The following is a 26,933-nucleotide window of genomic DNA, read 5'->3' on the forward strand; positions in this document are numbered from 1 at the left end:
ATCTGCATTGCTTGAATGATAAGTGTTGATTCTGGCCTGTCTGACTATATCTCCTGTGTAAGTCCTATGTACAAATGTTTTGATTTAGCCCCTCACAATCAATCAATCTTCTAGAACGTTGATGCTTTTTTTTTTTTTTTTGCTTTTTAGGGCTGCACCCATGGCATATGGAGGTTCCAGTCTAGGGGTCCAATCAGAGCTGTAGCTGTTGGCCTACACCACAGCCACAGCAATGCCAGATCTGAGTTGTGTCTGCTACCGACACCACAGCTCATGGCAACTCTGGATCCCAAACTCACTGAGCAAGGCCAGGGATCAAACCCACAACCTCATGGTTCCTAGTTGGATTTGCCCCGACTGTGCCACAGTGGGAACTCCTAGAATATCAATTCTTAAAATGTGATCCATGGACCAGCATCATTGGCATCTCTTGGGAACTTTTAGAAATGCAAATTCTCGAGCTCCATCTCTGACCTACTAAACCGAAACTTTGGGGGGAGTCCAACAATTTGTGTTTTAACAAATTCTGCAGGTAATTCTGATGCATCTTCAAGTCAGAGGACCACTGCTCTAGGGGCCCTAGAGTTTGAGCACTGGCATCACCTTTAGATCTTTTAAGATATGCATTTGCCTGATTCCTCTCCTGGAGATGCTAGCTGGGGAGTGAGAGAGCTCTAGGCAGCTGCATGTTTCAAAAGTTATGAGCAATTCTGATGACAGCCAGAGTTGAGAAGCACACGTCTAAGAACCACCACGTGAGTGTTCATTCATTCAACAAATATCTAAGTGCCTATGATTTTCCAGGCACTGTGCTAGGTGGATGAGAAAAACCAACTCTCTGTCCTCAGAGCTAATGCTCTAGTGGGAGAAAGATGGTGATCATCTCGCAATCATCCTTTTGTCTGATATGGTTGTACCTTGCTGCACATAATTGATAGGTTCCTGAAAACTGAGCAGAACTGAGTATATTGGTTAAGAGTAGAGATGTTGAATAAGATATACCTAGGTAAGAAACCCAGTTCTGCCATTTGAGATTTTAGCAAGTTACTAACTTAATATCTTAGCATCAATTTTCTCACCTATAAACTGAGATAATCATACCCAAGTTTCATACGGTTGTCATGAAAATTAAATGAGATAATAAAGTACTTAGGACAACACTGAGCACATGGTTAAATACCTAATAATGATAGCTTTTATTAGGATTATTAATCTTATTATTCTTGTTATAAGGCACAAATGATAAAAAACTGAATTAAATTAAAGCATGCTATTTGCTATGGAAGCTATTATTTCCAGGATAACGCAGCATTCCAGTGCTTTCTCAATTTTTTTCATGGTATACAGGCATGAACAATGAAAGGACTTTAAACTGAAGGGAGCCAGAAGGCTAGCTCTGCCCTCAGTACCAGAGGACTGCACAGAAAAACCTGGCCTACTCATTTATGACACATGGGTTAGAGCCTCTACCTAACAAATCTTTCACAAATACAAATCAGCATTATCTATTTCATTTATTAGATAATGTATTTGGATTTTGTAAGGGTGCTTTTCTTTTAACTTAGATAATAACATGTATTTGTGATTATAAAAATAATTTTTTAAATAACTGTAATGAATTTTGGGAAGGAAAAGCACAAAGAAATAATATAAAAACTATCAAGAGGTGACATGGTATTTGTACTTTTGGTCTTCTCTTCTTATAAATATTAGCTTAGTTAACATATGTGTAATGGGTATTTATTTCTCCATGACATTTAATATTCTTCTATAACACTGGTCTTGAATTTTTAAAAAAAGCAGCAGAATTCTTTCTTACCCAGAAGTTTAAAAGCTAACAAAATATTTATTTTATCCAAAGAACAAATAAAATTAGAGCTGCTCTGACTGAAGCAGAGGGACCCAGGACCCTGCTCTGCTTCCTTCTCTCAAAGAGCCTTGGGATGTGTTCCTTTGGAATATGGTAGAAACTACTGAGCTTTAATACAAAATTTAACTTTTTAAAAAATGATTTTAATTTTTTCCATTATAGTTGGTTTACAGTATTCTGTTAATTTTCTACTATACAGCAAAGTGACCCAGTCATGCATACACATATACATTCTTTTTCTCACATTATCCTCCATCATGCTCCATTGCAAGTGAATAGATATACTTCCCAGTATTTTCTTTTCAATGTACAGAAAGTTCTGTTGGGAAGAAATTCATCCCCAAACTGAAATGCCTATGCCAAGTTCTGTTATAATGTGCTAAAATTGCTTCAGTATGATGTTTGTGGTCCATCCATATTGAATCTACCCATATGAAAATGGCGCTGTTCTATTTTTAACTGGGGTGAAATTTACACAGGCATTCTCTTTAATATTATTCTTTAAAGTATGCCTATGTTGGACATGCACTTCTGTATGTGTGATGCACTTCACGAAAATGAAACCTAAACAAATATATCAAATTTTTTAAAACATCAAGAAAAGAAGGGGTCCCTTCCACTTTAATCTCCTTTTTCACTCACTAAAATATTGAGTTCCTGCTATGTACCAGGTATACTTCTAGAGAAGACACTGAAGATACAGCAACAATGAAGACAAAGTCCCTGTCTTCTACCTTTTTGTTCCAAATGACAGAAAATCTAACTCAAACTGGCTCGCATAACTGAAATATCTAGAGGCAGATTTAGACCCCAATGAAGACCTAGCAACTCAATAATGTCACCAAGGTTCTTTCTGTCCCTCTGTCCTATCCTCTGCATTGTCAGCTTTACCCTCAGTTTTCACATGGCAATCCCCAGTGGCATCGACTATTTCCCTCCTGCCCACCAATGGCTGTATCCCCACATCCTCACACCCATGGAAGAGCAAAGGTCCCAAGGTTTACCTTAACCTTAACCCAGCTTAAGCTTGGGTTAATTACATTATATATATATATGTATATATGTATATATATATATATGTATATATATAAAATGTAATGTAATATATGACATCCCCATCGCTGACACAATCATTTGAACTTCAGGAGGGGGAATAATTTTGGGCTTGGAGTAGGTAATAGGGTCAACATATTAACTCCAAGCACAGGGTTGAAAATCAAATTTGGGGCGTTTCCCACAATTTAACTTTTTTTTTTTTTTTTAGGGCCGCACCTGCGGCATATGGAAGTTCCCAGGCTAGGGGTTAAATCTGAGCTATAGCTGCCAGCCTGTGCCATAGCCACAGCCACAGCCACGCCAGATCCGAGGTGTGTCTGCAACCTACACTGCAACTCATGGCAATGCCAGGTCCTTAACCCACTGAGCGAGGCCAGGGATCGAACCTGCATCCTCATGGATGCTAGTCAGATTCGTTTGCTTTAAGCCACGACGGGAACTAACTTGGAAACTTTTTGAATAGCAACGATGACCAGAATACACAAACCAATGGGATAACTTGTACTACTTGATTTGCTAAACTCTGATCTGCAGCTTCAAGTACCCACTCTGTGGTTTCCTTGGTATGGGAGAGAATTGTGTGTAGCTTCTTATTTCCTTCCTAACTTGTGTTTGTCCTCAGAGGAGCAGGGCCCCCAGTGGATATGTTTGGTATTGTTTTGAAGTCTATCAACAATTTTGTAAACATCCTTATTTTAAATTCCTTTTCTGATTAAAATGCTTAATCTGAGAAATATTACATTATTTTAAAAGATGGTACAGCATCACACAATAGATATAAACTTTTACTTCAACCAATCCCTTACTATTGTGCCCAATTTTCAACATTATAAACAATGCTGTTTTAACATTCAGAGTTCTTAGTTATAAGCCACAGGAAGAAAGCTCTGGTTGATTTAACTAGAAAGGAAATTAACTGACAGGCTATTGGGTATATCATAGGATTTTGAAAACACAGGCATAGAAATTATACTGCCTGGAACAACACCCAAAGCACATATGATGAAACTGATCTGCTAACAAAACAAAACAAAACAAAACAAAACAAAACAAAATGAAACAGACAAACAAAAAACACTGGGCACCATATGCCACAGCTTGAACTCACACCATGACTTTGGAAACCAGATGCAGCTGCTTCCAACTGTCAAAGGATAGAGTTTGGGACATCCTTTCTTCTTACTTCACTAGCCTCCAAATAAAAGTCTAGAATGAGTAGGTTGGGCCATGAAGCCTAGGTTGAAAGCTTACATCCTAGACATGAAGCAGACTGGGACGCAAATACTTGGCTCATGAAGCAGACTGGGACGCAAATACTTTTCTCATGTTTTATGGTGAGAAGGCCACCTTACATGCTTGGAAACTCTACAAACATAAGCGGCGCCCAATAGCACAACTTATGTTTGCCATAGGTGTACCGAACAAATCCTTCTGCTTCCTAAGGAAAAGTTTCTAGCTCTGCTGAGCTACTGTGGGAACTCCAAGATATTAACTACTCTGTTACTTATCTAAATTTTCTTATCTAAAATTTCTGTTACTTATCTAAATTTTTTGGGTTTTGTCAGAAAGAATTTTTTTTTTTTTTTTTTTTTTTTTGTCTTTTTCCCTATTTCTTTGGGCTGCTCCCGTGGCATATGGAGGTTCCCAAGCTAGGGGTCGAATCGGAACTGGAGCCACCAGCCTACACCAGAGCCACAGCAATGCGGGATCCGAGCCGCGTCTGCGACCTACACCACAGCTCACGGCAACGCCGGATCATTAACCCACTGAGCAAGGGCAGGGATCGAATCCGCAACCTCATGGTTCCTAGTCGGATTTGTTAACCACTGCGCCACGACGCGAACTCCAGAAAGAATGTTTTAATTTTTATTTGATAAAAACTGTCAAACTCTCCCTATCTGGGTATTGTGTCAGACTTGGAAGGACCTTCCCACTTCACAAGTAAACATTCTTTTAAATTTGCTTCTCGTATTTTCATAGATTTTACATTTAAATCCAAGATATGAAATTGACTGCAGGAAAAGGTATAAGGTAAGTACCCACTATACTTATGTTTTTGTTAATTATTCTTATCCTCTATTGTAAATTTTTATTCGCAATTTCACTTTTTCTTAATGACTTATAAGGAGTCTCTCATTAAAAATAAAACAAAGGGTTAACACGTTAATTTTTTTTTGCAGTTTACCTTGTGCCATTAATTTTGCTTGTTATTTTTAAGGTATTTTTAATGAAACTAAACAATGTTATGTGGTCAAAAATTCTTTCTCTGATTTTATTTTTTCTTTCCTTTTATCCTTTAAAAAGTTATTCTTCACTGTGACATAAGGTGAGTTATATGTTTGCATCTAGCCATTTGTGCTATTTATTTATTTATACTTCTCTTTTTAGGGCCGTACCCGTAGCATATGGAAGCGCCCAGGCTAGGGGTCGAATTGGAGCTCCAGCTGCCTGCCTACACCACAGCCACAGCAACACAGGATCTGAGGTGCATCTGCAACCTATACCACAGCTCACAGCATTGCTGGATCCTTGACCCACTGAGCAAGACCAGGGATCAAACCCACTGCTCCAGGATAGTAGTCAGGTTCATTTTTGCAGCGCCACACCAGGAACTCAGGAACCATTTGCATTTTATTTCTTGAACCATCACTGTGTGTGGTAACTATATGGTTTTACAATTTACTATCAAACCATTTAGAATTTATTTTGGTGTGTGGTGTGAGGCAGAAGCCTAAATTTACCCCTCTTTCCCCCCAAGAGATTACTGAATAATCCACCTTTTTTCTACTGTTGTGAAATGTTACCTGTGTTATAACTATATACAGGATATATTCCAGTTTCCTAGTCCAATTGGTAATTTTGTACAGCATTGTGCCACTATCACCTTATTCCGTGTACTGTAGCTTTATACTAGGACTGATATATGTAATTATATATCCCTCAAGGCTTAAAAAATGAGAGTACTATATTTATAATGACATGTGGAACTTTATAGCTCTATAATTGAATCCTATTTTCTCTTTAATTTTGGTCTATAATTTTTATGGTCTTGACTTCTAATTTTTTTCCGTCGTACTCAATGAAATCCCTACAACTTGTCTAAAATCTTTTGTGGATTTCATAAGGCATAAATAAACATACACACGAAAAAGCAAACAACGCATGGTATGAGATTTTGTCCTAATGCCCTCTGTGCTTTACACTAAAGAAACTGCATTTACTAGTAAAGTGTGTAATGTGTGTCTATATAATCTTAGGCTCACAAAACTCTCCCAAGAAACTTCCACAAAGAAACTACTTTCTGATGAGAAAAAAAGAGGGTTGCCAAAAATCGCAGGGTCAGGAAAAACTTGTCCACTTGGTAGAACCTGTTTGAAAGACAACCTCTATTTGAAGAGCACCTGTCTTAGAAAGATCACTTCTTTGAACCCAGCTTGGGTGGTCTGCCCAAGCAGCTATCCCTGTAATTTAAAACTCAAATGACTGGAAGCACTTTTTAACATCAAACAGAAAGTCCCAGATTTTAAAAGTATCTTCTGAGAAGACAGTAAAAATCTTACTGTCCATTCTGTTAAAGTACACTGTGGTTGGGCTGAGATAAAGGCTTTCTAACCCAAAATAATCATGACTACATGAGTGAATCTTGTGTCAGTTAGTTTTCTCACTGAAAATGTTTCCTCTGCAAAGAGAGGACAGAAAAAGCATTACAAAGCTGGGTATTTTGGCAATAAATATAGGAACATACTTATACCCAAAAAGGACACTAACAGAATACAAGTGCAGTACCCCGCAGACATGAAGATCAGCATCCAAGATGTTATGAAATAGTTAAAGAGAAAAGCCCCAGGTGGTTGCAGCCTAAGAGATTTGGATAATATAACTCAGGAAGTATGTAGTTCATATCCTTATGCAGTTTGTAGTGATTAAGACTTTTCAGAGAACACGGCTTACCAAAATCCACTATCTTATACCAGTGTCAAGAAAGCAGACATTTTAAAATAACTGCCATTGGCATTTTAAAACTAGAGTCCAAAGATTATAAATTATACTTTGCCAAATTTCATTGGTTTGCCTTAAGCATTTAATAAATGACATACAGCTTACATATATGGAGGGGAGGGAAGGATTTAAGTTCTTGCAGTGCAAAATTCTGTGCCAAGAAGGCACAGCAAGTAATAAAGTCACAGCAACGCAGCTGCAAAGAGAAACTTGGAATTTTCATTAATTACTGTTTGAACACTCTTGTAAGAAAAGGAGTGGCCTGATGTGGATAAGTATAGAAAAGGAACAAAACCTCACAAAACAGATGATGGTTAGCAAATGATATAGTCTGAGGAAAGATTATTGAGACTGAACTGGAATATATGGACCTGGAGTAATACCCGTTTCTCAGGGAAGGGAGAAATGAATGCTAAATCTAGAGCCCCAAACACATTATACTTTACCAAGTACATTTTGTTTGTATTAAGCATTTAATAAATGGTATATAGTTTACATGCATTGCCAGCCTCAAATTATGCTTTGATTTTATAAAGCTCCAAACTAAAATAACTTCTTTAGATATTATGAAAAAGAATTATCTGAAACCAGGGAGCCAATTGCAGTTAGAATTCTAACATCCTGACTGGACCACCTAACTGGTCCCTCACAGAATGGGGCCTGAGAGGCAGGCCTGGCCCACCTGAAAGCAACATGTGCCAATTCTGGAGACTGAAAACTGAGACTAGTGTAAAAGCACTGAAAATTCTATTCTACTATATAACTACTTTAAGTAAGTTCTAGCCAAGGTTCTTGCCTGATTCACCCTTCATGGAGCCTTCATAGTGTGCAGCACACAGCTGGCTGAGCACATAATTGTCTAAATGAAGGGACACTGTCTTCCTTGTTTCAAGCAGAATATACAAGAATGTACAACTAGAAACACATTAACACGTGTTTTCTTTCCACTAACAGAGGTAGGAATCCCACCCCTTAGTTAAAGATCAAGTATCTTGTGAATTCAAATTGAAATTTCACATTCAAATTTAGGCCTAAGGGATTTTTTTTTCTTCAAACTCTTCTATATAAACAGATTTTCTTTCCTTTATTTATCTTGCTCTTTTTGTACTTTCAATATATAATTTTAAAATTTGAAATATAATTTATACACAGTTAACATCTACCCTTTTTTAGTGTACAGAGTTTTGACAAATGCATTCAGAAGTGAATCCACCGCCACAATAAAGATATAGAACCATCAACCTCCTCAAATTCCCCTGGGTGGCTACTTCCTAGTCAATTCCTCTCCCAACTCCTGATAATCATATATTGGTGTTGTAGTTCTTTAGTTTTGCCTTTTTCAGTCGCGTAAATGGAATCATTCCATATACAGCCTTTTGACTCTGCTTCTTTTACTTAGCACAATGCATTTGAGATTCATCCATGTTGCTGCATGCACAAACAGTCTGTTCCTTTTCATTTCCAAATACTTATTTCATTTATTTCATTGCATGGATACTTTCCATGCTTATGGATTGCTTATTTATTCACCAGCTGAAGAATATTTCGTTTGTTTCCAGTTTGGGGCAATTATGAATAAAGTTTCTATAAACACTCCTTTACAGGATTTTCTTTTGGGGGGGGGGCGCTTTTTAGGGCCGCACTGCGGCATATGGATGTTCCCAGGCTAGGGGTTGAATCCAAGCTATGGATGCCGGCCTACACCACAGTCACAGCAATGTGGAATCTGAGCCGAGTTTGCGACCTATACCACAGCTCACAGCAACACCAGATCCTTAACCCACTGAGTGAGGCCAGGGATGGAACACACGTCCTCATGGATACTAGCTGGTTTAGTTACTGCTGGGCCACAACGGCAACTCCCAATCACAGATTTTTGAGAGCACATTTTTTTTTTTTTAAACTTCTCTAGGATAACTACCTAGGAGTGAGATTGCTGGGCCATATAGTAAGGGTAAATTTAATTTTATGAGAGATGTACACACTGTCTTCCAAAGTGGTTATACCATTCTGCATTTCCCACTAGCAGTGTGAGATAGTTGCAACTGTTCTGTATGCTCAACAGCATTTGGAAGTATAAGTTTTTTAGAGAAATTTTAATAGGTATGATGAAGTACCTTCTCATGGCTTTAACTTGTACTTCCTAATGATGTAGAACATCTTTTCATACACTTACTTGCCATCTATATATCTTCTTCGGCGAAATATCTGTTCAAATAACTTGCACATTTGTTAACTTACATTCTGTGATATATTCAAAGCACATAAAAAACACATCATGGTCTATATATAGTAGGAACTAAAAAACATATACTGATGAGAAAATCAATGAATATAATACCCTTTTCCTAAACCCAAAGTGGTAAAGAAATAACACTATCCAGCTTAGAAAATATGTAGAAAGTTTATGATCTTTATATTTTTAAAACAAGTAAAACCAGCCTTTATTTGTAAATCTTTAAAAAATTGTTTTAGCTTAAGTATAGTTGATTTATAATGTGTCAGTATATAGTACTACAGTAATGTGTTGGTATACAGCACAATGATTCAGATATACGAATATTCTTCAGATTCTTTTCTCTTACAGATTGTTAAAAGATATTGAGCGTAGTTTCTTGTCCTTATACAGCAGATCCTTGTTGGTTATCTATTTTATATATAGTAGTGTGTATGTGTTAATCACAACCTCCTAATTTAACCCTCCCTTCTCCTCCCCTTTGGTAACCATATGTTTGTTTTCTATATCTGTGGGTCTATTTTTGCTTTGTAAATAAGTTCATTTGTAGTTTGTTTTTTAGATTCCACATATAAGTGAGATCATACATTTGTCTTTGACTGACTTGACTTAGCGTGATAATCTCTAGGTCTAACCATGTTGCTGCAAATGGCGTTATTTCATTCTTTTTTATGGCCAAGTAATATTCCATTGTGTATGTACATTGCATCTTCTTTTTAAAAAAATTTATTTTATATTGGAGTATAGTTGTTCACAATGTTGTGTTAGTTTCAAGTGTACAGCAAGGTGATTCATTTATACATATACCTATTCTTTTTCAGATTCTTTTCCCATATAGGTTATTATAGAATTTGAGTAGAGTTCCCTGTGCTATACAGTAGGTCCTTGTTGATTATCTATTTTACATATAGTAGTATGTACATATTAATCCCAAACTCTTAATTTATCCCTCTCCTCCACCCTTTCCCTTGGTAACCATAAGTCTGTTTTCTATGTCTGTGGGCCTGTTTCTCTTTTGTAAATAAGTTGATTTTTATCATTTTTTTCTAGTTCCACATATAAGTGATATCATATGATGTTTGTCTTTCTCTGTTTTACTTCACTTAGCATGATAATCTCTAGGTCCACCCATGTTACTGCAAATGGCATTATTTCATTCTTTTTAATGGCTGAGTAATTTTCCAGTATTCTGGTGTATATGTGTATGTGTGTGTGTGCGTATGTGTGTGTGTATATACATATATATATGAGTATTCCAGTGTATGTGTGTGTGTATATATATATGTATATATATATATATATATATATATATATTTACACACACCTTCTTTAGCCATTCCTCTGTCAATGGACATTTAAGTTGCTTCCATGTCTTGGCTATTGTATATCGTGCTATAATGAACATTAAGGTGCATGTATCTTTTTCAATAGTTCTCTCTGGATATATGCCCAAGAGCGGGATTGCAGGATCATATCATAGCTCGTTTTAATTTTTGAAGGAATCTCCATACTGTTCTCTAGTGGCTGTACCAATTTACATTCCTACCAACAGTATGGGAGGGTTCCTATTTCTCCATACCCTCTTCAGCATTTATTATTTGTACACTTTTTAATGATGGCCATTCTGACTGGAGTGGGTGATACCTTACTGCAGTTTTGATTTGCAATTCTCTAATAATTAGAAATGTTGAGCATTTTTCATGTACCTGTTGCCAATCTGTTTGTCTTCTTCAGAGAAATGTCTCTTTAGGTCTTCTGCTAATTTTTTGATTTTTTTTTTGACATTGAGCTATTTGTATATTTTGGAAATTAATCCCTTGTGATCACATCACTTACAAATATTTTTTTCCCATTCTATAGGTTGTCTTTTTGTTTTGTTTATGATTCCTTTGCTGTGAAAAAGCATGTAAGTTTATTAGGTCCAATTTGTTTATTTTTATTTTTATTTTCATTAGGAGATGTATCTAAAAAGATATTGCTGTGACTTGTATCAAAATGTCTTCTCAGCAAGCAATCTGGGGACAGAGAATGATGCAGAAAATTTAGCAAGAAAGAGATGGTTCAGTTTTGACATTTTTGTGACCATAAATAAGGTGGACTTGTGACAGAATTTGGAGATATTTTTGCAGTGGACATTTGGATCAGTGCAAGCTTTGGATAACAAGGAAAACTTTTCCCACTGTCAATGTGATGACTAGTGTAAATCCACACTGCCTTTGCTACTTCTGGCTCCTTCCTTTCTGAGGCCAGAACACTTAGGCTGGATAGGGACAGTAGGGGAGCCAATATCCAGGAACTGTAAATCAAGACAACTCAAGACTCAGGTCTTCAAAGGATGCTAATGATGCTGCTCGACTAACCGATCTTTATTGCAGGGAAGTGAATTATGTGCATCCTACATTTCAGTTAGAATCAAAACTCAATATAATAATCACTAATGATTACTACATTGCATACCATATTCTACAAAGCAATATCTTAATAATACCAAAATTAATTTTTAAATTAAATGACTTTCCTAGGTATAATGATGTCTCAGAGCAGGAGTAAGGGGTCTTCAACTAGATGTGTTATTTCAAGGATTTTTGTTTAATTGGTGAGTTTAGTACAATTACAATAGACAATTTAATTATTCCACAGAGACATATTCTAATATTAGATAGGAAACCATACATATTTTAAGCACAAGCTAATTGGACTTTCTGTATTTCCTAAAATTAACCTCCAGTTGAGAAGGTATCATGTTTCATTTAAAAATGTAGGATGAACATAAAATTAAAACATTAATTTGAAACTCTAGTGTTAAACTCTGTCTTGTCTAATAACAAGATAGTTATGATTAGCAAGTCTTTAGATATGTTCTTAAGTAGAATCTGCTTATGTAATTTTAAAATCACAATTAAACATGTTGGCTCTGGAGAAGACCCCAGGTGGTTTGCAGTGTTAAACAGCAGATTAAAGTCGACACAACTAATTTCTTTACTTTAATCTTATTAGTGGTACAACAGCTGTCAACTGTAACCATTTCTGTGCAGCCTTTTGAGACAAACAAAATGCCTCAATATGTCAAAGAGAGAAGAGTATTTATCAATCACTATGGCTAATTAGCTTGCAAAACAATTTTTTTTACTTTTATTGTCTTGGGGAAAGTAATTCACTTTTGGCAAACCTTTATCTAAAAACAGATATTCAGAATTATATTACAATATAATCCTATCTATAAATAGGGAATTGTTTATTAACAATGGATTATACCCTAAATTTCATCTACAATGACAAACAGCATTTTATTAACACTTAATAAGGGACTATGACACATGAAGTGGCACATGGTGTCCACCTCTGTAATACCTATATCTGTTACCGATGGGAAGTAAATCTTATGATAACTTTACTCCAAATTTGCTATGTGATTTAAGTCATGAAAGGGTGTTTAACGTAACACAGAAATGTAGTACTGCTGTTTTAGGCTTCATTGCTAGATTGTCTCTGAACATTTTGTCTCATACATACAAATAGTGTACAAGTGGTTTTGGTTCATCTTTCCCAATTCTTGTTTGATCACTCCTCTTATTCCTCTTTGGTCCCTGATCTGTTAGGTGGGAAAAATGATTCCACAACCATTTTATGTACCCATACCAACAAGCCACAACAATAAAATCTAAACTAAACACTTCAAGCCAATCAACCAAACAATACTACCTCCACCAAAACTATGCACACTGTGGTATATGGAATAGTTGGCCAATGGGGACCTGCTATATAGCACAGGGAACTCTACCCAATATCTGTTATAATCAATATGGGGAAAGAAATCTGAAAAAGAATGGATGTGTGTATATATACAACTGAATCACCTTGTTGTACAGCAGAAATTATCACAACCTTGTAAATCAACTATACTTCAATAAAACTTTAAAAAAGTAAAAAACTAAACAAAATAACAACAATTAAACCAACAAACCCCAGGTAACTCACAGGGATGATAACAGTAATTTTTATAAGACATCAAATAAATATTTAATTTTTATTAAAAGTTCAATGTGCAAATATCAGAAACAAAGTGTAGCCATCATTACCCTGTAAGTACCAGCTTTGTAAGAGATCCACTGAGGACCTTCATAGATTCAAACTTGAACTAAACAGTCCTAAATTAATTCATTTATCACCATCATTTCTTCTTCAATAATTTAATTTTTTGTTGCGTAGCACAGAATAACTTACTGACTAGTCTTATCTTTCCAGTCATGATGTAAGTTCTTTGAAGACGAAAATCATACATATCTCCGCATAGAAGAAATTTAACAAATACCTGCAGACTGATAACATCTCTCTTTGGTGATACCATGCAGGTAATAAGATAGAAAAGGAAGAATACCAAAATAGGATGCTCAGTCATAGCTGCCAGTCTGATAAGTAATGATAAATCAGGTCTTTCAAGCCACAGTTGCTTCATTTATATAATATGATGAATTGGTGAAGACATGCCAAAGACTCTATTAAATAAATGTAATATATTTATAAAAGTTTTGCCACTCTTATATTTCTGATAATGCCAAGTATATCATAGGGATTCAGACAACTCCTCTGCAAAGATTCCCTCTCTCTCACTCATGTTTTATCCACAATACTAAACAAAGTGCTAAGTACATGGCAGTAAAATAATATTAGTGATAGAATTCCTCTTTGGTTAAAATAGGATAAACAATAAGGGCTTAAATTAAGATAGTGGTGGCAATAATACAAAAAATAATAAAAAATGTTCATCCAGCAAAATATTACATGAGAACTTTCTACATGGAAAGCACATGTCAATGTAGACTGGGCTAAGAAAAAGTTTCAAAACTGCAAATTTTATCAGAAAACATGCATCCAGTATCTACCAGTTTAACTGTGGTAAAAGAACAACTCTGTATAGAATGAAGTTAAGCATTTCTTATTGAAAGAGAGAAGGGGCAGAGGGAATGAGATGATGCAATGCTCTGAAACTTGCATTAGGTACTTGAGTATGTCATTCCTTGGGATAGATGTTTAATAACATGGAGATATTCCTTGGTTTCCCTGAGAGGAATACAACTGCAATTCCAAAAAAAATTTGAACTGAAATGATAAAAGCCTATGCTTTTCTTCCTTCTGTTAAGTACTATAAAATGACTTTAACAAAATATCATATGTCTCTTACAAATGCTGTCTCCTTTTTCTAGCAGTTGAAACTGCACTATTAAACCTAAAAATAAAGGCACATTATTCAGTTCTTAAAAATATAATAAGCTCTACCTTGCAGTACAGCACTAATGTTCTGAGCTGCATCATGCTGTCAGGATTTGGGCAGGGGAATCAGAGGGTAACTGCTCTTGTAATCTTCTCACCTTCTAAACACCTTAACACCAACTTCGAAATAGGCAACTGGATCTACTTTCAGAAAATAACCAGCTGAAATGATTAAATTCATCGTGAACAAACTTCTTTCTTGTTAAAAAGTTGGGCTCCAGTCCATTATGATAAAATCTGAGAAAATGAAGACTAAGAAAATATACTTTTTGGTTTTTGTAAAAATAAGACAGTGCTACTGGGATTCAAACTAGGTCCTAATTATAAAGTTAATAATGAAGTAACCATCCTGAGACCCAAGGGCCACCAGGAAAGTTAACATTGGAGGGCTGTGAAGAGTATAAGTAGCACTGCTACTTAATTCTTATAGAACTTGTATTAAAGAACAATACATAATACATTTTCCTATCTTTGATTCTGACGATAAGCTGTGCACTCTAGAATATGTTACTTTAAGTGTGTTTACTTTAGCATCCAGTGACAGAATGTTTAATGTGCATAATTTTCTGTACATGTTCTCCAAACGGGGGTTAGGAGAAAAAGGGAAAGTTCAGCCAGTCCAGGCTGTAGAAACATTTAATGTTCATAAAGAACTATACCCTAGAGAACCTGCAGAACATGCTTTCTCTCTTTATTTCTACTTTAAACTGTGGGCATTCATTCACTCCTTCTTGATACAAAAGAAATTAGAAAAACAACCATGAGGTTACAAGGAAGGTTCTACAACATAGTCCAATACTTTCAAACCAACCTAGAGTTGAAAAGATCTTTACTATTTGTATTTACAAGTATCAGGCTCTTGGTTGGAAGGGGCAGAAATTCACTCAAAATATTTCAAGTAAAAAGAGGCATTTACTGTAAGACTACTGGGAACCTTCATGTGAATCCAGGAGAAAATGAACTACCAGACTTGAGGAGGGCAGGAACAATGCCAGCTCTGTGGACTAGGCCTGCTCTCATTTCCTCCTTTTCTCTCATGTAGCAATTCTAGTCTCCTCCTTTTCCCCCAACTGGCCTTCATTAGTCCTGCTAAACTTGGAGTGAACAAAGCCCTGTAATGACCATCCCAGAAGTTACTCTACATGACTCTTCAAATTCAAACACACACACACACACAAAACGAGTAGGGCTTTTACAATTTTCCGAATGTAAATTCCTGAGAGAGAAACTTGACTGGCCCAGTTTTACTTTTTGGGCTGGGTTTTAAGTCTGATATTGCTGCCTGCTCTATAGATTGGCTGATTTTGAGTCAAATGTCCACTCTTGGTTTAATCAGCTATGGTCACTGAGGGAAACATCTCATAGCATAAAATACAGCTGCTTAGAAGAAGCATGGATGCAATGCTAACGTGTAGTATTCATAAGACCCAGAAAAAAATGAGACAAAAAAAATATGAATGGAGTTGAGATGAATATGAAGTGAATATGACAAGCCAAGAAGAGAGGTGAAAGGGTAAAAGGGAAGGATACTCATGGAGGAAAACAGGATTTAACACAGTCTGGGCCATGTTGCAAACTGAAGAGAAAGGCAAAGATGCAACAGTAGATAAACCCCAAAGAGGACAGACAAGTGAGTCAAGAGACTGGAACAAGAAGCAAGCTATAGGCCAGGCACCTAAGGAAGCCAAGTTTGCAAACATTAGATAGATAGCAAAACATTTCTTTTATGGAGTTAGTGTGTACCACCAGGCTAGCTATTCCAAAATGGTAACACAGCAGCCTACTCCTAATGATATTTATTTATTTTTTAAAAAATATTTTAGGGAGTTCCCGTCGTGGCGCAGTGGTTAATGAATCCGACTAGGAACCATGAGGTTGCGGGTTCGGTCCCTGGCCTTGCTCAGTGGGTTAACGATCCGGCATTGCCGTGAGCTGTGGTGTAGGTTGCAGACGCGTCTCGGACCCACGTTGCTGTGGCTCTGGCGTAGGCCCAGTGGCTACAGCTCCGATTCGACCCCTAGCCTGGGAACCTCCATATGCTGCGGGAGCGGCCCAAAGAAATAGCAAAAAAAAAATTAATTTTTTCCATTCTAGTTGATTTACAGTGTTCTGTCAATTTCTATTGTGCAGCAAAGTGGCCCAGTCACACACACACACATATATATATATTCTTTTTCTCACATTATCCTCCATCATGTTTTCCATCATAAGTGACTAGATATAGTTCCCTGTGCTATACAGCAGGATCTTACTGCTTATCCATTCCAAAGGAAAGAATTTGCATCTATTAACTCCAAACTCCCATCCCATCCCACTCCCTCCCCCTCCCCCTTGGCAACCACAAGTCTGTTCTCTAAGTCCATGAGTTTCTTTTTTGTGGAAAGGTTCATTTGTGTCCTATATTAGATTCCAGATATAAGTGATATCATATGGTATTTGTCTTTCACTTTCTGATTTATGATATTCAGAGTTTAATCCATCTCATTTTCCATGAATGTAAGTTCAATAAGTACAGGGTCTATTTCAGATAGTTCCTAGATGCAGCAATCCCAATCCCATGTTCATATGTACATACAACTGATCTCAAGAAAGGAATCCCTAGAAAAGAGTTTCCCTGGACATCAGGACCAGAAGCCTTGTGTCACTTACCTGCTGTCATTCATCTGCCTATAAATTATCTGTTATTTACCTGCATCATTTTTCTGCTTCTAGAACACAAGAGGGTATCTCTTCTCCATTACAAGATGAATTGCAGCAGTCACTATCCTGGGAGTATCACAAGACCAGGAGAAGGGAACAGAAGTCCTTAGGAATAGAACATCAATAACCATGGAAGAGTAATTCTGAACATTCTCTCTGCCATTGGAAAAGCATAAACTCTCTTTCAAAAAGAGTATCATGGCTCTCTCTCAGATTGCAGTCAGGCCTCAAACATGACTGCTCCCAGCCCTCATTCTGGTAGTGGCCTAATACATGGCTGCTGGTACTGTGAAGGGTAAACGAGGGAAGCCATGCAAAGCAGCTAGTGCAGTGGCTGGCACTGAGGATGCTCTCAATAAACACTAGTTTCTGTCTCCTCAGCAACTTCAAAGGATCAAGTAAATGCAATGTTGCCAAGTGGATAAGCTGAATAAAGTCACCAGTTTTATTTTATTTTAATTTGGAGAATAAATTTGTGACCTTCCTAGTAAGCAAACCTCTAGCTCTCATCATCCTATTTATTTTTATTGTATTCAGTGACTATTATTTTACCTGTGTGACATACTATATAAAGTATGTATTCCAAAGAAGTAAAAAAGCAACTTAATTTGACATGAATAGATAGGTATAAAGGTCACAGTAGTGGGAAGAACCTACTTTTCATTACAGACTAAAATAGGGGCAATCTTACACATACTAGTGTGCTCTGCTTCTAAAACTGGGATAAAGACAACAAGAATACAAGTTCGAGCATTCCTTTGACCTTTTGAGCAAACAGCAGTTGCAGAAAAATGACATGCCAACTCAAAGAAATTTAAAGAAAACTAAAAAAACAAAAACAAACAAACAAAAAAACATTGCCTCAAATCTACCTAACAGAGTGGTCAAAATCAGTAGGGCCTTATTTGGCTGAGATGGAGATGTGATCATATTTTGAGTCCACAGAGTCAAATGTTTGATGCAGTGTGCTGTTTAACTGCTTTACTTCCATGTCTCAGAAAATAATTCACTTACGTATTAAATGGTATTTACTAAGATACTATCTGATTTATAAATAATGTATTTACTATGGTCTCTGATCCCAAGGAATGACAATCTATGTGGGGAGGAGATAACATAATAAATGGAGTACTTGGCAACATTAATAAAGGGCTAAAGTGACTACTCTCTAACCTGTTTGGTATTTCTTCAGTGATTTATAAGATGAATGTTTTACAGGTCAACTTTAGGACTGGCATAAAGCTGAAGAATAAGAAACTAAATCAGAGAATAAATCAGGATCCAAAAAGGATCTTGGACAGGCTGGGCCAAAATTTACCAGAGTGAAGCTTGGACCTAGGGTAAAAAAATCAAATGACCAAGTAAAACAAATAGGTTATAGCTTCTTAGTATCCAAAGTGACACAGACTTAGGGATTTAAAGCTCAATAATAAGAAGGGTATACAGAAAAGAAAATCATGGACTTGTAGAAGAGACTTGTGGTTGCCAAGGGGAAGGGAGAGGGAGTGGGATGGATGGGGTGCTTGGGGTTAATAGATGCAGACTATTGCTTTTGGAATGGATTAGCAATGAGATCCTGCAGTGTAGCGCTGGGAACTATGTCTGGTCACTTATGATGCAGCATGATAATGTGAGAAAAAAGAGTGTATACCTGTATGTGAAACTGGGTCACCATGCTGTACAGTAGAAAATTGACAGAACACTGTAAATCAGCTATAATGGAAAAAAATAAAAATTATTATAAATAAAGCCATTTGCAGCAACATGGATGGACCTAGAGATTTTCATACTAAGTGAAGTAAAAGACAAATATAATATGTATCATTTATATGTGGAATCTAATAAAGATGATATAAAATAATTTATTTATAAAATAAAAACAAACTCACAGATTTCAAAATCAAACTTATGGTTACCACAGGGGAAACCATGGTTGTGGGGAGCAAGGAACTGGGAGGATGGGAATAACATATGCACACTAATGTATAAAATAGATAATTAACAAGGACCTACTGTATGGCACAGGGAAGTCTACTCAATAGTTTGTAATAACATGAATGTGTAAAAAGATGGATATATGCATAACTGATTCACCTTGCTATACACCTGAAACCAAGATAACATTGTAAGTCAACTACACTCCAATAAAATTAAAAAATAAAATTTAAAAATTTAAAAAGTAAAAAAAAAAAAAAATTACTATATATGGAGTTCCTATTGTGGCGCAGCAGAAACGAATACAACTAGGAAGCAAGAGGTTGTGAGTTCGATCCCTGGCCTCACTTACTGGGTTAAGGATCCAGCATTGCTGTGAGCTGTGGTATAGGTCGCAGATGCAGCTTGGATCTGGTGTTGCTGTGGCTCTGGCATAGGCTGGCATCTATAGCTCTGATTTGACCCCTAGCCTGGGAACCTCCATATGCTGTGGGTGTGGCCCTTAAAAAAAAAAAAAAAAAGGAACAAGAAAAAAAAAAGCTATGTAAAACAACTGTTATAGCCTAAACTAAAGAAAAGGCTAAGGTATGTCATTCATTCTTTTGTACTTGTATTTTGCAATTAAAGAAGCAGAATAACATGAGTCATCCCCAAAATAGATGCAACATGAAATTTGTCTTGTTATAGGGTGATCATTCTTGGCACTGAAAACAATTTTATTGGAGCACATTTGTTAAGAAGGTTGATTCTGGAATATCACATCCCAAATCCTCTCAATGTAATTTGAAAAGGATTCAAGTATGTTTATGGGCTTTCCCTGGTTCTAACAAAAGAAAAACAACTACTGAAGATTCAGAAAGGTTTCAAAAATTTAAATTTTCAGAAGTGGGTATAATTTTCATTTCATGTTAAAAAAAATCTGGAAGCAAAATATTCACTCATAGGAAGTTACCTAAGCAAAAATTATAGGACAACTGCTGAGGTACCATGTAGAGTAAAAAGAGATACGGGCAGATGCTGGGAAAAGAGGGATAGGGAGTTGGTTTATCTACTCATAGAGCTCAGGGCTGCAGGGGTGGTGGAAAGTCTGGCTTGTGGTCACAGGGGATCCACATGGTAAATGTTACTAGACAGTGGCTGAAAGTTCTAAATCCTCTCCCGTTTATCACTGAGAAAAATTAACTAATGCAGAATGGTAAAAAAAAACCAGTCTCTTTAGGTAAGAACCATGAAATGTCACGGGAAGCAGAAAACAAAATGTGCTAAGGTGGCAGGTTCCTGAGTAGAGGGCTGGGAGCTCATCAGGGATGGAAGGGGAGGATATGGGCAAGTTGAGAGCAAAGGGATCTCCCAAGGACTATGGAAGTCCCAAGGCCAGAGAACAGTCAGAAGGAATATGAAAAAGAATACATTCCAAATAAAGCCACTGACTCTTGCCCCCCAGTGTGCTCTGAGTCTACATCTAAATCTAACATAGTAGTGGAATTTTTCTTGCCCCCCCCCCACCAAGTAAGCATAACTCTTTACAGCCTTAAGGTGAGGTTAGTTGATCTCCAGCTGTGCTAAGGAGAAGAGAATCTTGGGAGTCAATGCTAGATGCCCACAGCCCTGAGTGCTGGCCTCACTCAGTAAGCACTGCTCAGTAAAGCAGTGAAAACACAAATCTACTGGTCCAAATTAAGATGAATAAACAAACTATCAATCCTGGCACAGCAGTCAGCTGGTGGCCATCAGGAACACACCGATCTGGAATCTCAGGATTCCAGGGTTCCTTTCCAAAGCAGGTGGATTAGGTCTTTTTAGGAACAGTGGAAACCTCTCCTGTTTTCTAAACAGGAGGCACAGATAAGCACCAAAGCATGCCTTTTGCCACAATGATAAAAGTAGCTTTTGGGAGAAAGGCATTTAGTCTATGTTAACAGCAAGAGTGCTCAGTATCATGGATGCTGAAGCCTACAAGAAAACAAATTTAAAAAAAGAAAACAAAAAACTACAAGTACACTATCAATTAGTAACTGTCATGAAAGCACTGTCCCAAAGAATCAAATGCCACTTCCTATCTTATCTCAAATATGTATTGTGTTTCTTTCTTTCCTTCCTCTCTCTCCCACCACCATACACTGAGTGATGACATGTCGAACAACACACTATCAAGAAAGTCCACTTTGATGAGGAATACCAACTTTTCTGGGTTAGAAAACCTGTATGCATGCTGTAACTACTTGATATAGAGCTTTCTGCCCCCAAAGAAAGATATCCTGACTTTAAATGCTTCTTTCGCTAACCTCTACTTTGTCAAGTAGAGCAAAAGAAGCCAAATTAATTCACTATCAAAGCTTGTACTTAGAAATATCTCATGTCAAACAGAAAACACAGTCTTAAACCAGGCAGAATTACCATTTTAAAAACTGTCACCTAGGGAGTTCCCACTGTGGCTCAACGGATTAAGGACTTGACTAGTATCCGTGAGGATGCAGGTTCGATCTCTGGCCTCACTCAGTGGGTTAAAGGATTTGGCGTTACCATGGTCTGTGGTGTAGGTTGCAGACGCAGCTCAGATTTGGTGTGGCTATGGCTATGGCTGTGATGAGGGTTAGCAGCTGCAGCTCCAATTTGACTCCTAGCTCGGGAACTTCCATATGCCACGTGTACAGCCCTAAAAAAAGAAAAAGGAAAAAGAAAAAAAAAAAAACAAAAAAACCTGTCACCTAAAATTTATATAACACTTTAAGGTTTACAAGGAACTCTCATGTACATTATTATTTCAACTGATCCCCACACTGTGAGATGAATATGATTAACACTGTTTGACCAAATGAGGAAACTGATACAACAGAATTAAGGTACTTGCCCTAATTCTCCCAGCTAGTAACCAGCAGAGGTAAAACTGGAATTCAGGTTTGTCTGACTTCAAAGTCAGTGCTATTTCTATTTTACCAAATGTCTCTTAGGAAAAAAGATAACATACTCTTGAAATTTTATTTCTGTTGCATCCAGTGGACAAATGAAACACTCACTTTTAAATTAAATATTTAAAAGTTTCTCAGTGATACAAAGGAACTTTGATCAAAACCTCTCATTAAAGCTCTATAAATAAGAGTACCCAGAGACTGGTGGATTGTGCATGTTACAACTCAGGAATACAATAATTCTGAAATAATACTGTCTGCTTTTACACCCTAGGTGGCAAGGGACCAAATGGTGACTTGAGAGAATAAGAAAGTAGATCTTAGGTCTAAAAGCTGCACATGATCCTTGGGACAGAGAAATTTGCAGTTAAAGACCAAACTGCAATTCACTTCCCAACTATTTGGCTGGAACTCTAGACTATGGCAGTCTCGGCCTCATGCCACTCTTCCTGTATGTTAGGGACTCCTCCAAATTCCAGAGCTCAGGCCTTTTAATGTACTTACCTCTTTTTTGAACACAATATAAAAAGTTAGCTTTCTGTTACTACTATTCATTTCTGTTCAAACGTTGTAAGCTTCAGGACTTCATTAATTCTCCCTGATTTAGAATTAGAAAAAGTCATAGACCAAAGAATTTTCCCTTATAAGGCTTTTTAGGCTCAATTTGAGTTTTGTAAGTGAAATCGAGCACCTCTGTTTTTCTCCCTAATGGGGAGTGTAAGCTTTTGCTATTCAAGCCTGAATACACATACAATTTTCTTGTGGTCCCCCATATGGAAACCATAGGGCAGAAATGACTCACAAATGAAACGTGAAAGATGGATTAAAAAACTATACTTACTTAGGAGGAATTCGTGAAACTGTGTTCACATTTGTGACTGGGACCACTACTTGAAGAATATGTTCGAGGGCTGTTAATCCACCAGCAACTTGAAATGCAATCTGATCTGCCACATTCTAAACAGAAATACAGAGAGTAATTAGCCCAATTTCCCAGGCACAAAATTATAAGTAAATGAAATATTTAGTTGTAGTGTGAAATATTCTGTTGGTTCAATTATTCTACAAACACTTGCTTGCTTACTGTTAAGAACTGGAAGTCAAAAGTGATGAACACAAAAATCATGGTTGCTGTCCCCCCATTAAGTTTAAAATTCAGTAGCTAAGACTGACACGAATCAAATAACTATAAATAAAATGATTTCAATTATACGTACCCTGAAGAAAAAGGAAAAGTGGTTTTATGAGAACAGTTGAACCAACTCTATATTGGGAAAAGGGTCAGCATAGGCTCTCCTGAGAAAGTTGAGGTTTGGAGACAAGAAAAAGGGCAAGGGATGAAGCACATCAAGCAGAGGACAAAAAAAATGTACACATACGTTTTAGCAATACTTAAAAAAACTGGATTATTTTGCAATATTAATTACCACATAACAAGACAAACTGACTTTCACAAATTGATCTTCCTTTCCTAGAACTTCTTTAGTAATGCAAGGTAATTTAATATCTTACCAGTTAGCTATACTTTTTTTTTTAAAAAACCACTTCAGCTATTTTAGGGAGAATATTTAGTAACCATTTTAGAACTCAATCTATGATTATTTCTTTACAATTTCTGAACTGCATACAATTCTTGTAGGAAGGAACCTATCTGGCAAGGGGAGGGTGTGATGTTTTTAAGCATACACAGAATCACTTCATCCAATATGTAAAACATAAGACAGCAACTTGCTATGGGCTCAACTCTGTCTTCTGCCCCCCAAATTCTTATGCTGAAGTCCTAACCTCTAGTACCTCAGAATGTAATGGTATTTTAGGAAAAGGTCTTTAAAGAGGTGATTAAGTTTAAATGAGGCTGTTAGGGTGGGGGCCCTAATCCAATACAATTGGTGTCCTTACAAGAGAAGAAGAGACACCACAAATGCATGTACCGAGAGAAAAAGGCTACCTGAGGACACATCAAGAAAGTGACCATTTACAAACCAAGGAGAGAGGCCTCAGGAAAAACTAAACATATTAGAACTTTAATCGTGGACTTCTGGCCTCCAGAACTCTGAACAAATAAATGTTTGCTGTTTAAGTCACCCAGTCTGTGAAACTTTATGGCAGCCCTGGCAAACTAATACTCAAACCCTTGATTACAACGCCACCTTACATTTCTTTTAGTAGCATTCTACAGTACATTGAGCTTTGAAATGTCTCTGAAATACTGACAGTTTTTTGAGGGGTGCATGCTTGGGGGAGAGATATGTGGTACACATAGGCTCTGTTAAATATGCTGGCTTGATTCTTCTGAAGCACAAAGCACAATGCTCTGCCTGCTTGATGTGGACTATGGCTTACTGGCTCCAGTACGTGTCTGGGGTTTGGCATGTAATACCTTAATCATTTAACTACTCATTCTTTGTGCACAATAAAATACAATCTCAGATTATAAGTCCACTGTGAATCTTAGACAAGGCCTCACACTGTGAAGATTAAAAATGAACAATTTAATTATTAATGAAAAAAATGTTTCTTTGAAATAAAATTAACAATCAGAAAACTGAAAACCCAAGTGCTCAGTAATTTCTTTCAAACCATAAGGCTATTACTATCTTTCTTGTCATGCTAGGATATCAATACAATTAGAAAATAGAAATAACTTTTATATTAGCACATAGCATACACAAGTAAAACTGAACTAATCTTAACTGTATAGATGGATGAGTTATGGCAAATTGGACACACCTGGTAACAACACAGAATTAAAAAATAAAGCTTTATAACATGCCATAATACCCCTGGTGCCCATCCCACTATCCCTCCTTCCTTCCCAGATGTAAAGGTGAGCCTGACTTATAAAATCATAGATTCCTTTTGTCTTTTCAATTCTATAAAAATAGAATCATTTTATATATTCGATAATATCTAGCTTTTCTTGCTCGTTTTTTTCCCTCCTAAATTTACCTATGTTGCTGTCTGTAGCAGTATTGCATTCCTTGCTGTATAGTATTCCTTGGCATTATTACATACTTCAATCTATTTAAATGTTTTGCTGCTGATACATTTGGGTTCTTTCCACTTTTAAATTCTGGACAATGCTGCTTTAAACATTTTTGTATATGTATTTGGGTACATGTGACATGCAGGAGTGTTGGGCATAGGCTTTAGAGTGGAACTGCTAGGTCACAGAGTATGCAAAGATGCAATGGTGCTAGTAATAGTCAAATAGCTTTCTAAAATACTCAGAACAGTTTTTGTACACATTGCAGTGCAGTGATGATTTTAGTTACGCCACATTCACACCAAAATTTGGTTTTACCAGTTTTTTTTAAAAAAACTGCAGTCATTCTAATGGGTGTGTATTGACATTTGATTGAGATTTTTATTTGCTTTTCCCTGATAATAATGGGGTTGAACCCCCTCTGTTTATTGGCTATTTTTTTTTAATTTGAGGTATAATTTACAACAGGGTAAAAGGCTCAGATCTTAAGTATACCATTCAATTAAATTTGATGAACGCTTATCAAGAACTGAACATCCCCATTGCCCTAGAAAGTTCCCTCATGTCCCTTTCACAGTCAGTCCCTCCTCCCTGAAGCAGCCACTGATATGATTTATGGCACCACTGGTTAGTTTTGTCTCTTGTAGAATTTCACGTAAATGAGATCATATAGTATATAGGAATATTTTCTGGATAATTTGGTAGTGATTGGTTATCCTACCAGTAGTTATTAGAGCCAGGCCCAGGGTATCACGGAAGCATCTAAAGGCTAAGGAAAATGGCAAAAGGCTCTGAGGCAAGACGAGGAAGTAAACATACATGTACATCTTCTTTTATACTCAGAAGAAATAGAAATTATAGATAAAAGATTAAATAATATTAAAAATACATAACCACATTAAAAAAAATAAAACATCTCTGTGAAACAGGGATGGAAAAGCTCACAGAAACGCACAGGGCAAGGGTCCAACTTTCAGCAGATTCTTAAAATGAAATTTGCCCTTCTAGACTCTTTCTTCTTCCTTAGCTTTCACACTGATTCAGGCTCCAAGCTCTGATTACTCCTCTTCTGTCACAGCTCTTAACTCTTGCCTTCTCCTTTTCTGTCCATGCCGACTCTTACCAGGTCAGTTCAGGCTCTCAGGGTCTCTCACTTGAGACAACCTCCTAATTAGTATTTCTGGATCCAAGCTTACCTCATTCACAGCAGCCCATTCTCTAGAGCGGTGCCTTCAAAATGCTCTAAGATAAAAGCCAAGTGTTTTTGTTTGTTTTTAAGATTTTTCACTTCATTTGACCAATGCTTTTATGAAATACAATACAAATGAAATACTAAACAAACGAGGGGAAAAAGCTGTACTAAGATTGAGCCCACATTTTAAAATAATAGGTGCAAAGTGTGTGTGTGCATGTGTGCGTGTTTGTATATAACTACGCTGTACAGCAGAAATGAATACAACGCCGTAAATCAACTATACTCAAATAAATAAATAAATTAAATATTAGATGCAATAGATATAAAATTACTCTTGATTCATGTCCTTATCTCACCATGTTCTAGTGACAATAGCCTGACACTGGCCTGTGGACTCTGCTTTGAGTAGTCCCACTCTGAGTATCTGTATATGCAATAAAGATAATATTCTCAATAGTAAATGTGATCATGCCACTGTGTCTAAAAAACCTGAATGACTTCTTCCACCCTGTCTACAGAATGATGCCCAAATTCTTCAGCACAATTCTTTAGAACCCGATCTCCCTCTAACAGCTTCCTTCCCTGCCATACTCGCACCTCTGTCTCAAGCAAATTCCACACAGGGCCCATGCTCTCCCAGCCTCTGGGCTTTGGCAAATACTGTTCCTTCCCAGATGGGATAATCCTTCGGCTTTTCTTCTTTGTATCTGCACTAAACCCAGAGCTTCCTCTAGTCAGGGACCATGTCTACTTCACCACCAAGTCCCCATTGCTTA

The 26,933-nt window shown here is 36.9% G+C and overlaps 1 protein-coding gene across 7 annotated transcripts in view; it reads right to left on the reverse strand.

Moving 5' to 3' along the window:
* The window catches only part of SCAPER (S-phase cyclin A associated protein in the ER), a 428,719-nt gene that overhangs the window by 145,111 nt on the left and 256,675 nt on the right, over positions 1–26,933 (reverse strand). For all 7 annotated transcript variants that reach the window (XR_014810514.1, XM_021099014.2, XM_021099012.2 and 4 more), the window contains one exon: positions 22,818–22,933. Coding sequence is in view for 6 of the 7 variants with exons in the window: in XM_021099014.2 (XP_020954673.1) it covers positions 22,818–22,933 (116 nt within the window). In the remaining variant the exon portion in view is untranslated. The remainder of the gene's footprint in view (positions 1–22,817; positions 22,934–26,933) is intronic.

This window comes from Sus scrofa, chromosome 7, assembly GCF_054392235.1.
Source record: "Sus scrofa isolate SSC_HxYL_T2T_F1_AM1 chromosome 7, Sscrofa_HxYL_maternal_Yorkshire_Landrace_v2.0, whole genome shotgun sequence".
Taxonomy (NCBI): domain Eukaryota; kingdom Metazoa; phylum Chordata; class Mammalia; order Artiodactyla; family Suidae; genus Sus; species Sus scrofa.